Below are 18,214 nucleotides of genomic sequence, written 5' to 3'. Positions count from 1 at the left end.
TTTTTCAATTATTTCAAATTCCTAATTTTATTAGGTAATTCCTCTTTGTTTATAAATATTTTATGCATATTACAATTGTTCATGTATTTTTCAAAATGTTTGGTTATATTTTTATGTATTTTTATTAGATGTGAAACATTTTTACAATTAACAAGAAGACAAGAAGATACCATTGGTTGAAAGTTAATCACATGTTTTCTTTTCACTGTGATATAATTGGAAGATACTATACCATGTGATTTACATGTTTGTTAATTTGAACTCTGCCTTTGTTTGTATTTGAAAAACCCTTTTATCCACATGTATTGTTTTAGCCCTGATGAAGGCCTAGATGCTGAAAATAAAAGTTTGAATTATTCTCCACTCCACAAGTGCTGCTGGATTTGCTTTTCAATTTTACTCTTCTTTTTTTTCCAAGCATCTTTTTGGTTTTGTGAAGTTGCTCCAGAATAACTCTACAGCATCGCAGTGATTTGGTCATGGTGAATGTTGGGAGTGCAGAGAAGGGTTTGATCCAGAGGCAGAGTCTGTCGATCACACTCGTTCCCGTGGCTTGGCATTGCTTGTGTGTAGATTGCATCACTGTATTACTAATATATAAATAACCAAGGTTATTTTTTCTAAGGTAAGGTTAAGGTTAGGTTTAGGGGTAGATGTTAATGTACGGTAACTCAGGTTATCTGAGTTACCGTAGACTTTGTCAGTTCGAAACAGTCCGGCCATTCTCTGTTGACCTCTCTCATCAACAAGGAGAACTGCCATCCATAGAACTGCCGCTCACTGGATGTTTTTTGTTTTTGTTTTGTCTGGCACCATTCTGAGTAAATTCTACAGACTGTTGTGTGTGAAAATCCCAGGAGATCAGCAGTTACAGAAATACTAAAACCAGCCCATCTGGCACAGACTATCATACATGCAATTATTTAATTAGCCAATCATGTGTCAGCAGTGCATAAAATCATGCAAATATGGGTCAGGAGCTTCAATTAATGTTCACATCAACCATCAGAATGGGGAAAAATGTGATCTCAATGATTTGGACCATGGCATGATTGTTGGTGTCAGCTGGGCTGGTTTGAGTATTTCTGTAACTGCTGATCTCCTGGGATTTTCACGCACAACAGCCTCTAGAATCTACTCCGAATGGTGCCAAAATCAAAAAATCATTCAGTGAGTGGCAGTTCTGTGGACAGAAATGCCTTGTTGATGAGAGAGGTCAACAGAGAATGGCCAGACTGGTTCGAACTGACAAAGTCTACGGTAACTCAGATAACTGCTCTGTATAATTGAGGTGAGAAGTATATCATCTCAGAATGCTATTCTGAGATGTGGGTTGGCGCTGTTTTGGCAGCACGAGGGGGACCTACACAATATTAGGCAGGTGGTTTTAATGTTGTGGCTGATCGGTGTAAATAAACAATGCTTAAGCCAGCTTAAACTGGTTAGCTGGTCTTAGTAGGCTTAAGATGGTCTAGCTGATCTCCCAGCCTGGCCATCTGACAAGTACCCAAAACCCCACTAAAACCATCAAGCAGACCAAACTGGGAGACCAGCTAAGACCAGCAGAAGCACCTTAGCTTAGTTTGTACTTACTGAACTCTCTCCCTCTCTACATGACATTGAGGGCTTCATGTCATTTATAAGATTCTTTGTTTATTTTTTGGAGGATAAGAGACCTCAGTAAAGTGGATTTTTATCAAAACAAGAGACTCTTGCCTGAGGAAATGTTGCCATGTATTTGTGTATTGCTCTGTGGCCTTGGCCATGCTGAACTGGCAAAAAATGGAAGAGAAGCGTTAGATTTGTCTGAGCAAGAACTTTGACAATTATACATGTGAGCAAAGTCTATAAAACATGAATATTTGTTCACCTTTTGCATGGAGAAAGTACAGCATGGAGCAGAGCCAAATCAGTGTTTAAAGGAAAATAAAGTCATTTTCAGGCTATAAGTGGTAGACATGCTGTAACACTGTCTCTCCCTAAACATTTGGTGTCTGACAGTAAATAACATTTCAAAGGCTGTACTGGATATGTCATAGATGAGTAGTGATGTATTAATGCATCCGTATCATATTTCATTATCATCATGATGCAAAGATAAGCTGCTCTCAAACTCCTGAACACCTCCTATCTTGCTGTGCCTTCTCTCTCTCATTTGCACTTAATGGCCTCCGCTCTCTCTCCATTTAGAAATGATCATAAATTTAGCAAAGTGGGAAAGATTGATAGCTTTTAAAAGGCTCACAGTGTCTGTCTTTTCTCCCAAGAAGCTGAAATGAAGCCAGTGCATAAAACTTTCCATTGTAATGGCAGTAAATTGACCTTCATTAAGTATAGCTTATAGTTCTAAGAAGACTACAAGGAGAAGCAGCATGAAATACACTGTAGTGAATGAATCGGCATGGGATTTCATTTCAGAATAATTCTTTTCATAAAGTGCCACTTTGTGGAATGGTCCTACTGACCGCAGACATCTGTCAGGGATTTGTCAGGAAGAACCCAAATGCAGACTGCCAATGTGTTCAAAATGTCTTTTATTTAGACAAAAACAAGATGCAAAAACTGAACACAAAAAATCCTGGACAGAGGTCAGACGGGCTTTAAACATAAAATCCCACGTGAGGGGAAACAACAGAATTAGAACCAAAAACCTAAACAAACTACAGAAACAAACAAAAGAGAGAAAACAAGAACTAACCAGACCAACAGGGAAACATGACCGAACAGGAAGGACAACATGAGGAAGAATCCAGCACAGGACAGAGAACACAAAGGAAATATAAAGAGGGAGAAATCAGGCAGGCAAATGAGAGGGGCAGGTGAAGCAAATTAAAAGAAGATCAGAGAAACAAGGGGGCGGGGCCAGGGAACAAGACAGGGAACCGAAACATGTGGGGCAGAGGAAGATATGGATACAAAATAACAGGCGGGGCAAAGGAACACATGGGCACAAAATAACAGAAAAAAAGAACAGTACATGCGTGTCAGGATCCTGCCAGTAAACAAGAAACCAGACAGAAGGCAGGATCCTGACAACATTAGCTGTAGCTATTCATCCAGAGTAGACATGTACTAGTGGTACTAACAAAGACCCCAACATAGCTGGTCACTAGCATATGTTGTGTTTTGAATGCTGGTCCACAACGCTGAAATTTATGATAGGTTTTAGTGAGAATCGATCCAAAATTTCAACCAGTTTCAGAGTAAATCTTGTGAAAACCCCCATCTCCCAAACTGACAAGTGCCATCCCTCATCAGACATTTTTACATCAGTTCAGCCAAGTTCACCTTTCCCAGTGGAGCTACTGATAGTGTGATCAGAGATCTTATAGTACTGAGATAACAACCTTCGCAGTTCTATTATTGGAGAGTGCGTAACGGCTGTAACAGTCAACTAGCATTTTACGACAGTTTGCTGATGCTATACAAATGAATGGAGAAAGCCGTAAACTGACGCGGTCGTAAAATCGTCCGTTACTTCTCTTACAAAACAGCAATTTTATCATAGTTCACTCCAAAAGTATTGTTTAGTGTAAAACATGTTGAAGATTAGCTGACAGGCATTTAATTCATTAAATAATGAGCTGTTTCCTCACAAAAGCGGTTTATTTTTCGTTGTGAAGCATTTCCTCCATAAACATCCATTCAAAAAGAACAGCCTCTTGTCTCCTCGGCAGTGTACCGCCATAGATTGTCTATGGAACAGCCGTAATACGCTAATCTATGCTAACCTTCTAGGCTTCCCTATCAGGAGGGCTTTGGCATGTTGCACTGTTTATGTGAGCGCGATTACTTCCTGGTTTCCATCAGACCAGAACCTGTCTCTCTAAGGATGCATTCGGAGGTTACATTTTCACTCTAAATTATATTTTTACTGCATTGACAGTTAGGTTTAGGGTTGAGGTTTGGGGGGTAGTGCTAAAAAAATATGCATTCCTGTTGACACTTTAACGTCATTTACAACAAAAATTACATCTCGATTTTGGTGCCTCTCTGTGGGCTTTTCACCCAGAATTTGGTCAACGACAATTCCCTTTTTGACCACTGGGGGCAGTGGTTGGAATTTTGATAAGAACAGACTGTTTTCAGCACCAGAACTTTCGACCTCCTGTCGCCGAATCCACAGTGAGATCAGTCAGAACAAGATTCTCTCATGCATACATAAACGTGCAATGGATGTCAACATTTTCACTGAAAAATGACTTGCATTTTGGTGACCCTCTTTTAAAATCAGATGCAGTATTGACCAGTAAGAGCCAAACCCAATTATCCTCTTCTCACAGCCTCCATAGTGATTGGGAAGTGGTGGTGTGAGATGGAGCCCTGTCTGGAGGGAGAGGAATGCAAGACTCTGCCAGACAACTCAGGCTGGATGTGCTACTCCGGGAACAAGATCAAAACCACCAGGGTGAGATGAAGAGCACCTGAAGGCATTACTTGCATTACTCTAATTTTACATGCATTACACAAGTTATTCAACAAAACATGACGCTTGCTGGTGCAGTGTGTGATTGCATCAGTGTGCGCGAATTTGTGTGTTTCCTCTGTGTTTATTTATTAAACGGAAGTGCCTATTGAATGTTCTTCACAGAAATATTTATTATAGGGAACAAAAACAGACATGAATATTAATTTTATTTATTTATTTTTTCAGAATACCCACCCATACACATCCTTGTAGCATATGTAGGCCCTCCGCTGAGGAACTTTATAAAGGTTTGCTATTTTATTCCTTCATTTTGACTGTTTTGACAAGGTGATTATGTGAAGGCATAATGTGAATGTATAAATTTAATTTGCAGACCTGGAAATGTCATGGAAATTCATTGGAAAAGTCTATTATGAATCTATTCATCCATCCATACTTTTTATCTTTATTTTGTTTATATATATATATATATATATATATATATATATATATATATATATATATATATATATATATATATATAGTTGAAGTCAGAAGTTTACATACACTTAGGTTGAAATCATTAAAACTCATTTTTAACCACTCGACAGATTTCATATTAGCAAACTATAGTTTTGGCAAGTCATTTAGGACATCTGCTTTGTGCATGACATGAGTAATTTTTCCAACAATTGTTTACAGACAGATTTTTTTTTTTTACTTTTAATTGACTATATAACAATTCCAGTGGGTCAGAAGTTTACATACACAAGTTAACTGTGCCTTTAAGCAGCTTGAAAAATTCCAGAAAATTATGTCAAGTCTTCAGGCAATTAGCCAATTAGCTTATGATAGTTTAATTGGAGTCAATTGGAGGTGTACACGTGGATGTATTTTAAGGCATACCTTCAGACTCAGTGCCTCTTTGCTTGACATCATGGGAAAATCAAATGAAATCAGACAAGACCTCAGACATTTTTTTCTGGACCTCAAGTCTGGTTCATCCTTGGGAGCAATTTTCAACAGCCTGAATGTACCACGTTCATCTGTACAAACCAGTGGCACCTCCAGCTGTATGGCCGTACGCACTGCGCATACCATGAGCGCTCGACTGACCTGACACCTGAGAAATATGTACTCTCAGAATATTTCACCAATCATGAAATGTGTCCCGTATTTCTGTTGGCTGTTTATAATTCTTTTGAGTCGGTTCTTTTCAGTGAATTGGCCAAATGGGCTTGCAAAATGGTCTGAATCGATTCGTGATTCTCATTGAATCATTTGGAGCGGTTTCTCACACAGTAAAAAGTAACGGGATATTTACGAACAAAGAACAAACAGCACTGGATACAGTGGAGACTTACCTACACTCAATTGAAACTTTGAGAAACTTAAGCAAGTGCTGTGGCATGTGAACAAGTGGCTGTTCAAACTGAATGTGTTTTTGCGTCCGCTCGCGCTGTTTTTCAATCATTTTCCATGTAAACATTAGCTAGATGAATGTCTTTTGACAACTGCGTAATGTTTCACTGTGTTTTTAGCATCTCTCACAGGAGTGTTGCATTTTTAGACACTGTGTCAAGTTAAAAAGAACTTCAACTGATAGAAACACATCTCAAGGGGGAGCATGAAAGAAGGTTTATTAGACAGATTTAGAGGTCTGCAATCCAAACTGGGCCAAACGGGACCCGAGAACCTGACGGGTTTCGGGTCTGGTTTGGGTCAGTTTTTCAAGTAGGACTTTGGGTTTGGGTTTGTATGACTAAAAAAGAATAAACAGGCCTACCGAACTTGTTTCGCGCTCTCACTCACAGACACGCACGAACGGATGAGTTAGGGGCCGTTCACACCGAATGTGTTTTTGCAATCATCTGTTCTGTTTTCCCATTGTTTAACACATGCTGGGTGAATGTTTTTGACATTTGCACCACGTCTCCCTTTTTCTTCAGCGTCTCAAGCAGGACCGGCACATTTTAAACACCATGTCAAGTTAAAAAGAAAGACACCTGCACTTTGTTTCATTCTTTGCGATGCGTCTAGATTGTTTTTAGCGCAGTTGTCACATAGATTCAACATTCTAAACAAGTTAAGGCTGCATAGAGGGGACTGTTGCAGTGTTTCATTTTATTCCAGATTGTTCTGCACCAGGTGAAGTTTCAGCACATAAACGGTAAGTCAATACTTTTCCCCCTTCTGCTCTAGTGTACTGAGGGGCTGCTGTGCCTTTTTAAAACTGTGTATGTTTACTGTTTCAGTACTGTTATGAATGTTGCCTATATGCTTACATAAAATACAGCCTATTGCAACAGTACTTGCTAGGAGAAGAAATTAGATAATGAGTTTCGAGTCAGGTTCGGGCTTAAAATCTGACGGTATCCTTCGGGCCGGGCAGGGTCGGGCCACACGGTCTCGGGTATGGGTCGGGTTTCAGCCCTTGCAGACCTCTAGATTAAATCCTGCAGGCGCCCATCGAACAAACAATATTACGCAAGTTTAAACACCATGGGACCATGTAACCATCATACCACTCAGGAAGGAGAAGCATTCTGTCTCCTAGAGATGAACGTAGTTTGCTGCGAAAAGTGCAAATTAATCCCAGAACAACAGCAAAGGACCTTGTGAAGATGCTGGAGGAAATAGATAGACAGGTATCTATATCCACAGTAAAAACGAGTCCTATATCGACATAACCTGAAAGACTGCTCAGCAAGGAAGAAGCCACTGCTCCAAAACCACCATAAAAAAGCCAGACTATAGTTTGCAAGTGCACATGGGGACAAAGATCTTACTTTTTGGAGAAATGTCCTCTGGTCTGATGAAACATAAATTGAACTGTTTGGCCATAATGACCAACGTTATGTTTGGAGGAAAAAGGGTGAGGCTTGCAAGCCGAAAAACACCATTCCAACTGTGAAGCATGGGGGTGGCAGCATCATTGTAGGGGTGCTTTGCTGCACGAGGGACTGGTGCACTTCACAAAATAGATGGCATCATGATGAAGGAAAATTATGTGGATATATTAAAGCAACATCTCAAGACATCAGCCAGGAAGTTAAAGCTTGGTCGCAAATGGGTCTTCTAAATGGACAATGATCACAAAGCCCTGACCTCAATCCAATAGAAAATTTGTGGGCAGAACTGAAAAAGCATGTGTGAGCAAGGAGGACTACAAACCTGACTAAGTTACACCAGTTCTGTGTGGAGGAATGGGCCAAAATTCCAGCAACTTATTGTGAGAAGCTTGCGGAAGGCTACCCAAAACGCTTGACCCAAGTTAAACAATTTAAAGGAAATGCTACCAAATACAAAGTGTATATAAACTTCTGACCCACTGGAAATGTGATGAAAGAAATAAAAGCTGAAATAAATCATTCTCTCTTCTATTATTCTGATATTTCACATTCTTAAAATAAAGTAGTGATCCTAACTGACCTAAGACAGGGAATGTTTTCTATGATTAAATGTTAGGAATTGTGAAAAACTGAGTTTAAATGTATTTGGCTAAGGTGTATGTAAACTTCTGACTTCAACTGTACACTGGCGGCCAAAAGTTTGGAATAATGTACAGATTTTGCTCTTATGGAAAGAAACTGGTACTTTTATTCACCAAAGTGGCATTGAACTGATCACAATGTATATTCAGGACATTAATAACATGAAAAATTACTATTACAATTTGAATAAAATGTTCAGAACATCTTTAACTATTTCAAAGAGTTCTCATCAAAAAATCCTCCACGTGCAGCAATGACAGCTTTGCAGATCTTTGGCATTCTAGCTGTCAGTTTGTCCAGATACTCAGGTGACATTTCACCTCACGCTTCCTGTAGCACTTGCCATAGATGTGGCTGTCTTGTCGGGCACTTCTCACGCATCTTACAGTCTAGCTGACCCCACAAAAGCTCAATGGGGTTAAGATCCATAACACTCTTTTTCAATTATCTGTTGTCCAATGTCTGTGTTTCTTTGCCCACTCTAACCTTTCCTTTTTGTTTTTCTGTTTCAAAAGTGCCTTTTTCTTTGCAATTCTTCCCATAATGCCTGCACCCCTGAGTCTTCTCTTTACTGTTGTACATGAAACTGGTGTTTGGTGGGTAAAATTCAATGAAGCTGTCAGCTGAGGACATGTGAGGCATCTATTTCTCAAACTAGAAACTGATGTACTTATCCTCTTGTTTAGTTGTACATCTGGCCTTCCACATCTCTTTCTGTCCTTGTTAGAGCCAGTTGTCCTTCGTCTTTGAAGACTGTAATGTACACCTTTGTATGAAATCTTCAGTTTTTTGTCAATTTCAAGCATTGTATAGCCTTCATTCCTCAAAACAATGATTGACTGATGAGTTTCTAGAAAAAACTGTTTATTTTTTGCCATTTTTGACCTAATATTGACCTTAAGACATGCCAGTCTATTGCATACTGTGGCAACTCAAAAACAAACACAAAGACAATGTTAAGCTTCATTTAACAAACCAAATAGCTTTCAGCAGTGTTTGATATAATGGCAAGTGACTTTCTAGTACCAAATTTGCAATTTAGCATGATTACTCAAGGATAAGGTGTTGGAGTGATGGCTGCTGGAAATAGGTCCTGTCTAGATTTGATCCAAAATTACTTTCTTCAAGTAGTGGTGGTGCTGTTTTATACATCAGTAATGTCCTGACTATACTCTGTGATCAGTTGAATGCCACTTTGGTGAATTAAAGTACCAATTTCCTTCCAAAACAGCAAAATCTATACATTAATCCAAACTTTTGGCCCCCAGAGTGTGTGTGTGTATATATATATATATATATATGTGTGTGTGTGTGTGTGTGTGTGTGTGTGTGTGTGTGTGTGTGTGTGTGTGTGTTTATTTTTTTATCCATATTAAGAAATCAATGACTGGAAAAGTCATGAAAATTATTTGTTTAAAAGGTGTGGGAACCCTGTGAAAATCATTCTTAGATTGTTTTCTAGTTACTCATACATCCTTTATATACTTTACTATTTTTCAGGGAAACATCCAAGAAGAGAAACTAAATCATGTTTATTCCAACTCTAAAACAACAGCCATTTCTCTTATGACTTGATACACATAAAGGATCATCCTCTGCTGATAAGTCTATCTGTCTGTGACGCTGAGAATCAAGGACACCAAACTCTCCAAGAACATCTTTGTGGGCAAAGAACACTTTTTTTTTGTTGTTTGTTTGTTTTTGTTTGACAACTGTCAAATATCTGTTTTTGCCCTGTGAGTCTTGGATAATTAAACACATATCCCTTTGTGTGGCGTGCATTCAAACCAGCTTTACTTTGCCTGAAATATTCTTCAGCTGTATTATTATTGGATGTTCTTCTTTCTCCAGAAGTGGCTGAACAAGTTAATTCTCCTGCTGTATGTAGTGAAACTGGCTTCTTATTTTATATACAAGCAACATTGTCAGAGGGAGATTGACTTTCATCAACCAACATTAAAGAAGACACTTTGTACAGAACAGAATGCTGAGGAGGACATGTACTGTGCATGGAATGATTGATCCTATCCATTCCTTCCACAGATGGCTCTCTGTTTCCCGGAAAACTATCTCAGAGTTAAAGACTTTTGAACGAACTGTTATGATGTAATACTAAAACCAAACGTCCTTGGCATTATTTCAGAGAATGGAAAACTTTCAAAATAGGTGGAAGAAATGTTTTACAAGAATTAAAATAATACAGAACAGGTGAGCATTACTGTATGTTACAGTTGTATTTAATTGTATGTGCTTGCAAACAATAGTTGTGAAAAGCAATGGGTGAGAAAGTGCACTACAGCAGAAGAACAGACCTGTTTATGTATTCTTGTTCACTGTTCCTAATTCAGTTTTTTTGGTTGGTTACATTTTTTAAATTTTGTTTTTTTTTATTATTTATGGGACTTCAGTTATATTTTAACAAATTGAGCAATCAAGGCCTAACTGAAGTTTTATATATAAAAAAAAAAAAAAAAATAACATGTTTAATGAAAAGCTAATAGACCATCACTTTGGCTTTATCAATATTTAAAAGTTGTGGATTTATACTGAAATTAATGAAGCTTGATTGAAATATGCTGGTGTATGCATATATAAAATGCCATGACATTTAAACACTCTAAATCACATTCATTTCCCCTTGTTCAAATATAACTTCATTAAACTGTACAAGACCTATTAAGACCATTATGTATTTTAGAGGTTCTGGTCTTCTGAATGGACTGGTTTAAACTAAAAACACCAGTGGTCTGGCTGAGGATTTTTAAGGATGGAGAGAGCACTGAAGGACACTGAGAAAATTCTGATGCCTGCTGGGACATTTACCTGTCGTTTTCATTCAGATATAGTCCTCTCCACTCGGAGCAGCTGAGGGCCAGAGCACACACTCACTCTGAATATGTAGCTGCAGCATTTTAAGCAGGGAGCCTGAAACTTAAGAGATCAGTGTTGCTGTCAGCATGCATAAAGGAGGCTCTAACTACAGGCTGAGTGAATACAGATCACTACATTTACAGTCCTCCACATGGGACAGCGGGGGGTGAGCTTTAGCCCTCACCTTCAGCTGAGCTTTAGTGGAATTTCAAACAGCTGACAGCCGAGTATCAGAATGGAAAAATGTATGAACGGTAATCTTAAGCAAATATCAGCATTTTCGCCTTCAGAGGGAGAGGTCTTTGATCCACACTCTATATTTGGCAAATGGAAACAGTTCTCTTAGAGAATCTAAAAATGTATAAAGAGTAGGGTACAACGGGGCTAAAGGCCAGCCGTAAGGAACATTTGCTTTTTTTCTGGTCACAATGTGTTTCAAGATTAATGAAATACATTTATTTTTATTGAATATTGATGGAGCAACATAACTTGTGTTAAAAGAATTAACAACATAAGGTTGTTTTGAATACAATTCTTTTTTTCTTTTTTTAAAAAAAAAGTTGGCATGGGAGCCTTTTACCCCCACACCTGGGGTAAATGGCCCCCAGAGGGATTAAATTGATACTGTGTAGATACTGGGGCAATAGTTGTAGGGCACAGTTTGTCAACTTAAGAAAATATTTTTGAGACAGCAAGATGCTTTTTTTAGTAACAAATTAAGATAATGCTTATTGAAAATAAACCCTTAAGAAAAGTGTGCATAATTTCTTGTTCATTTCAATCACATTTTACATTTCATTCCATCTTATGTATTCTATAAACAAATTAAATCTCCATTGTGAATGGATTAGTCAATGTGAGCCCACTTTGAACATTTTTCATATCAAATCTATTCCCCCACTTAAGAAAAACAATGTGTTTAATAGGGGCCTTTAGCCCCTGCAACAAGGAGTCTTTTTACCCCAAATACTATCCTTTCACTTATTGGACAGTTGATTACATTTTTTATATAATCACCTTGAACAAAACTGAAAATGACAAATGAGTACTTTGTTTCAAAATAAATGTGATAATTTCTAGGATATTCATTAACTACATACATTTACAACATTATAAAAATATATTAAATATTAGATCAAATTGCCTCAAAATCATTCTTTAGACATTACACGCAATGATCTCATGGAAGAGGAAAAATGTGTATTTCATAGTGTCAAACAGGTGTTTAGGAAAGTACTGTGGTAGTTTTTGATGCTATTTAGTGTTTTGGCTGAAAATAAAATTAAAGGAGCCTTTTACCCCATGGAGTCTTTAGCCCCGTTGTACCCTAATCACAGTCCTACTTTAAATAGACATAAATAAAGGAAATGTGCAGACAAAACTTTACAGCCATATTAAAAGACATCTGGGGGAAAAAAAGAGATTTCTATCCATTTGGACTCAACATTTTTTCACACATTTAATTTCAGTCATGACAAATACATTTAAGGTCATATAATGGATATGAAAATTTGGTTTGGTCTATATGTGTTGAGCATGTATGACATGCTGCTGCTGCTGCACAATGAGACATGCATACAATCCCCTTGAAGTAGATCTAGACAAGTGATGCTGGGGAGGAGGAGGGTTTCAGAGAGAAAACTCTTGTAGCATGCTGCAGTGAAATCGGCTTACCTGCAAACAATAATTTAACAAACATAAAGATTTTAGGATATAATTAACATAAATGTGGGAAAAGTAAATGGTCCTGTGGTGACAAATGCATTTTTTAGAAATAAAAACATTCAATATTTTTTCTCAATCAATTCATATGAGATCAGAAACTACTTGCATGATAGTTATAAAAGAATTTGCAAAATGCCGTTGAAGTAGCATTAGATTAGATTAGAGTGTTGTCTGTCAACTACCCATACGCATGTTACAGTGTTGTTCCTCCTGTACTTTACTAACATATTTTCCCAGCATGTTTGAAAAGACACTTTTCTGCCATACCCTTACCAATTCCAACCTACAGTACTATTTAGAAGGGCAAATGCAGATTTATATGCAGTGCGAGTTCATGTGTTGAGAAAAAAAAAAACATCACACATTCTGATGGTGGCTTGTTGAGCTCTTTGAGGTCCAGCAAATGAGGCTATTAAGGATTCAAAGCAGTTTCTGATACAATGAATCCACTGGAGTTTTAAAGGATAAAAGCAGTTATGTCCTACTCGCTACCACAGAATTCACTGCACTGACATTTGCTCTGAGAGAGGATTCTAGGTCTGGAAAGTCTGAAATGCAGAAGCGGACCTCCGGGACAGGCAAGCCAGGCAACTGGGGGCCCCCCGCAGGCGGCAATAATAGTAGTTCACTGCAACGACACTTGAAACCAATGATTGGCAGCGCTTAGCAGACTAGAATGACATTTTCGAAAACCCCCCTAGAGGGGTCTCCAACCATTTCGCAACAAATTCATGTAAGAGCAGAATTTACAATTTTGCGACAGTCAAAACATTTTCATGAGATCAGGCTGCATGTTTTGAATGTTCAAATTTCTGTGACACCACAATAGAAGGGCCCCCATCCCTTTAGCTACTAATTCAAGTATTAGCGGGATGCAGGAATCATGAAGAGGATGTCCAATGTACCAATCTGGGAGTTGAAAGAGGAGAAGGAGAAGAAGCTGACTGGTACAGAATCTGTAATGTTTACTGAATTATCCCTTCTCATGAAAAGATTGCCAACGGCCACGCGATTCACGATCGGTATTGTTTACATTCACTTCAAGTTATTCTCCATACAATTCGTATTTAATCGCAACAAACTATACCTAATTAGAAAGGCGTAATCTCCAGATCTGATATTTCACCACTGTTTTATTATATAAATTCTACAGTAAGAGTAATTCCTTAAGTTATATAAGGAGTACACATCTGACATGTAAAATCAAAACGAGAGTTATGGACATAAGCGCAGAAACAAATTTTTGGCAAGGGGTGCTGTGGTTTAGGCGGACGATATACACATCATGCACATGCAGCGAGGGCATCAGAGAACCACGTGTCTCCCTGGGGATCATGTCAGAGATCTTATAGTACTGAGATAACAACCTTCACAGTACTATCATTGGAGAGAGCATAACGGCTGTAACAGTCAACTAGCATTTTACGACAGTTTGCTGATGCTATACAAATAAATGGAGAGAGCCGTAAACGGACACCTTTTGGTCGAAATATTGTCTGTGACTTCTCTTATAAAACAGCAATTTTATCATAGTAAACTCCACACATACAGCAGTTAATTCCAAAAGGATTGTTTAGTGTAAAACATGTTGAAGTTTTGCGGACAGGTGGCATATTCATTAAATGATGAGCTGTTTTCTCACAAAAGCGGTTTATTCAGCGTTGTGAAGCATCTACTCCATAGACATCCATTCAGGGGCGGACTGGGAAGAAAATTCGGCCTGGGATTTTACATAGAAACTGGGGGTTGCTGTCCTTTTCTGCATATCGCTGCCCCCTTCCGCATATCGCAGCGCCGTTTTGTGGCACGTTCTGCATAACGCGGCGGCCCATGCGGCCTCATTTCGCGGCCGGTCCACCGGGAAAAGTCCCGGTTCTCCCAATGGCCAGTCCACCACTGCATCCATATAAAAAGAACAGCCTCTTTTCTCCTCGGCAGTGTACCTCCATTGAATTTCTATGGAATGGCTGTGTTATGCTTATCTATGCTAACCTTGTAGGCTTCCCTATCAGAAGGGATTTGATCATGTCTATCACCGTACACACACACGCAATACGCAATGGAATGTTTTCACCAGCAATTAAGTAATTCAATAAGCCAGCCAATGTATTAGTTACATTCTACCTTCCGGTATTGTAATCAGCCATAGCGAAAGTGTCAAGTGTTGCATCAAACTACTCTTCTTTCTTAATTAAATGATTGATCACAACAAATGTTAAATTATTTAGTAAAAGAATAAAAACAATCCAAGTAATGAGCTCCAATACGTTTAAAGGAAGCTTGCAGAATGGCCGAGCACCACTGTCCCATTGTGTGCAAAGTGTTTCAATTACATTTACATTCAGCTACAGTACAGGGATCAATAAGTGAGGAAAACAACATCACAAGCGATTAATGTTAAACACAAACAAACACCAGAAGATGAAGTTAGAGAGACAGTCCGTTGCTCAGCTGAGGTTTTAATGCTATCCGCAGGGCGATGAAACATGAGAACACTAGAGCTCTTACCTGTACTGTTTTTTTAAGTATTAAAATTTCAAAGGATGAGCTTACACACGAGTGAAGCACAATATTCTTCTGGAAAAAATTGAGGATTGATTTATTTGTATTTAATTCATATAAACTATAATATTACACTACATTATTTATTATTAAACAACAGTAATGATACAATAACGCAATTTAATTGTAATTTATTGTCAGATTAATGTTTCATTGTTAACAGTCACAGAGAGGGGCACATATAGAAGAGAGTTATTACATCACAGCTAGTTTATTTTTTCTGTCGAGTTTAGATAAGCAAATTCTATTATGGATTAGATCATTTATTTTTCATGAAAAGAGTGGTTGTAAAATGGTATTGCCAGCTTTTCAACCTATATTGTATGTTACAAAAATTAATGCTTATAAGTGAAAGATGGTAGCTTTAATGCTCCATGCTTTCTTTTCTCTCTCTAAGAGCATTACTGAAGTCTTTACAACACCCTAGACAAGCACACATTGAATGTGAATTCAGTGTATCACAATGTGGTATTATTGTGTGTTACAATGATCAGCTAAATTTATCTGATATCTGAATGTCTGAAGGTATATAATTATTTATTGATATCTGAATTTATATAATTATTTACTTTAATTATTTAGCAGTTCCATGGACTTCCATGGTTGGCATTCAGATGGGCCCACTTTTTATTTTCTTTATTTATTTATTTTTTTTGCCTAGGGCCCCCAGAGTCCCTAGGATCATCTCTGCTGAAATGCTCTTATGAGGCTCTCTGTCTGCTGTGCAAGTCTCAATGTAATTTTGGAAAAAGGCATTGATATAACAATTTAAAAAGAAGGCGAATGAGATTGCAAATTGGATCCGTTCAAACAACTGATTGGTGCATTTTCCTGACAGATTCAAATGAACTATTAAAGGCATAAAATTAAATTCTGATACATAAAACTTAAGCTTTAATATTACATTTTAAAGGTGCAATAATTAGCATTTTCCACTACAAAAAGGTATTACACAAATCTGTTTAAAGTGATGTACACTAGGACTGCGTCTCCATTTACATCAGTGGTCTAATTTCCTATTCATCAGACTGTGATGACACATTTCTTGCAAAGTTGTTTGCATAGTTTATTATTTTCTGTACATTTCTGACATTATTCTTAGTGTTATATTACCTTGGCATTAATAAAAAAAAATTTTTAAAAACTAGTCAACACTGTCGCGCTGGGGTTTCACATTTAGCTGCTGAGGGAGTGCCAGTTAATTTGGCATTCTGTCGGCACTCAGCATTCTCTTCTGGCTGCTGTAATCCATCTCTCTATCTCTATATATATTTTTTCCTCTTTTGTAAATATGGAAATGTAAAATAAAAAGGAAATGTAATAGTGGATTGTGTGTGTGTGTGTGTGTGTGTGTGTACACAAAATAATATTTGCTGTAGTCTCCCATTTACACAGCCTGGTCTCAGAATCACATAACTATATTTATCTACACATTACAACAACATTTTTGCAATATGAGTTTTACCAGCCTCGTTCTACATATCACAGCAGTTTTCAAGTAAAATAAACACTTGAGGCACTACAACAACGACACATTTCACACAAATCACAAGTAAAAACTGATTATCAGTTCATAACACTTTTTTTCACTTTGTTACTCACCAAATGCTACCACCTTATGACATTGAAACACTTTTACTGTAATGCAGAATGTGAAACACTTTTACTGTAACGCAGAATGTGAAAGACGATACATTTGAACACTTGCATAACATTACAAGCTTATTCCAATGTGATTAAGTTGCACGTTAGAGCAACTGATAGAGCGTTGGACTCATTTTCGTGCATCAGCGTGCTGATAAACATGATGTCGGATATGAATTTTGGAACATTATTCCCTCAAAAGTTGAAAAAACATGTCAGCATTAACACATCTGTGAGTTATTTCATTTCATTTTAATATACATTTTCTTATATTTTATTTTGTTATCACCGTACAATATGGTTCTATTCATTAACATTAGAAAATGCATTCCTATATTTACTGTGCATTTTCACAATTAGAATCAATTGGTTCATCTAAAAGCTGAAAAAGTTTGCTTTCAGTGGCTTTATATGGAGTTAGAATAAAAATAAGGTGCATTTCGAAGTGTTCAGAGTCAGCACAAAGAAGGTTAAGTCAATTACTAAATAGAGAGCAAGGGAGCAAGGGTGCTTTCAATGCAGCTAAGTGCATTCACTGCTAAAATCCGACCAAAAGTTCAGTTTCAGGCTGCAGATAATCTATGGACTACTCAACATGTTTGGCAGACATGGGACAATGGTAATTAGTTCATAGATTCAGAATGTATAATGCTAAATTTTATTTTAACATGGTTGGTAGTGAGTGGATGATGCTGGTCATTACTTTGAATCAGAATAAATGATTCAGCTTTACAGAAAATCAGCTATAATGTCTGTAAAGTCTTAAAAACATAAATAACCAACTCTCCTGGAAACATAATAAACAATTTGATGAAAAAATCTGACTTTCCATATACAACTTAGTCCCGCTGTCCACACATGTGGACATACATTTTTAGGAAAATTATTTGCTCTAGAACATTTTTTCCCCTTGTTTATTAGGTGCTACTAGTTACAAATCTAAAAGGGAAATGGAAAAGCAGACAGCAGTAGGGATGTGCCCGAAGCCGAATACCTTATTCGGAAAGGCACGAATAATGACTTAATAAAAAAAATATTCGGAAGACTGACCTTCCAATGAGCACAGGCATAAAGCGATATTTTAAATAAACATATCGAAAATGACAAAGCAATGATGAGTCTGTGAAGCCAATATTACTGCAGTGTATACCTTATGAATGAAAATGCGCATGGTGATTTTAAGTTCAGATCAGATGGCTGCATTCTCGACTCCGTTTGCAGTCTCCGTTAATTGTGCGCATCTTAGGAAGTGTTGGGCAAGCTACTCAAAAAATGTAGCTATAGCTAAGCTACCAGCTACTCAACAGAAAAAATAGTTAGGCTAAGCTAAAAGCTACACTTCAGAAAAAATAGCAAGTTACACTACAAGGTACACGCCAAAGGTAGCTTGCTACATTTAAGCTACTTTATATTTTTTTCAACCGCAGATGCACAGAGCATACTGTCATAGACTAAAAGACTAATTCACATGACATTTATCAAAGCCATGGTACAGCATAGTACAGTATAG

General features: G+C 37.6%; 1 protein-coding gene across 3 annotated transcripts in view; it reads left to right on the top strand.

Annotated features, from left to right (window-relative positions):
* LOC127419446 (chemokine-like protein TAFA-1) overlaps positions 1-11,332 on the top strand; it is a 56,406-nt gene extending 45,074 nt beyond the window's left edge. For 2 of the 3 annotated variants that reach the window (XM_051660834.1, XM_051660833.1), the window contains exons 4-6: positions 4,284-4,408; positions 4,655-4,716; positions 9,403-11,332. In XM_051660834.1, coding sequence (XP_051516794.1) covers positions 4,284-4,408; positions 4,655-4,681 — 152 coding nt within the window. In that variant the 3' untranslated portion in view covers positions 4,682-4,716; positions 9,403-11,332. Of the gene's footprint in view, positions 1-4,234; positions 4,409-4,654; positions 4,717-9,402 lie in introns of those variants that run through there. The other variant, XM_051660835.1, reaches the window with a different exon arrangement.
* The last annotated feature ends 6,882 nt before the right edge of the window (positions 11,333-18,214 follow it).

This window comes from Myxocyprinus asiaticus, chromosome 28 (assembly GCF_019703515.2).
Source record: "Myxocyprinus asiaticus isolate MX2 ecotype Aquarium Trade chromosome 28, UBuf_Myxa_2, whole genome shotgun sequence".
NCBI lineage: Eukaryota > Metazoa > Chordata > Actinopteri > Cypriniformes > Catostomidae > Myxocyprinus > Myxocyprinus asiaticus.
This window is presented reverse-complemented; position numbering and strand designations above follow the sequence as displayed.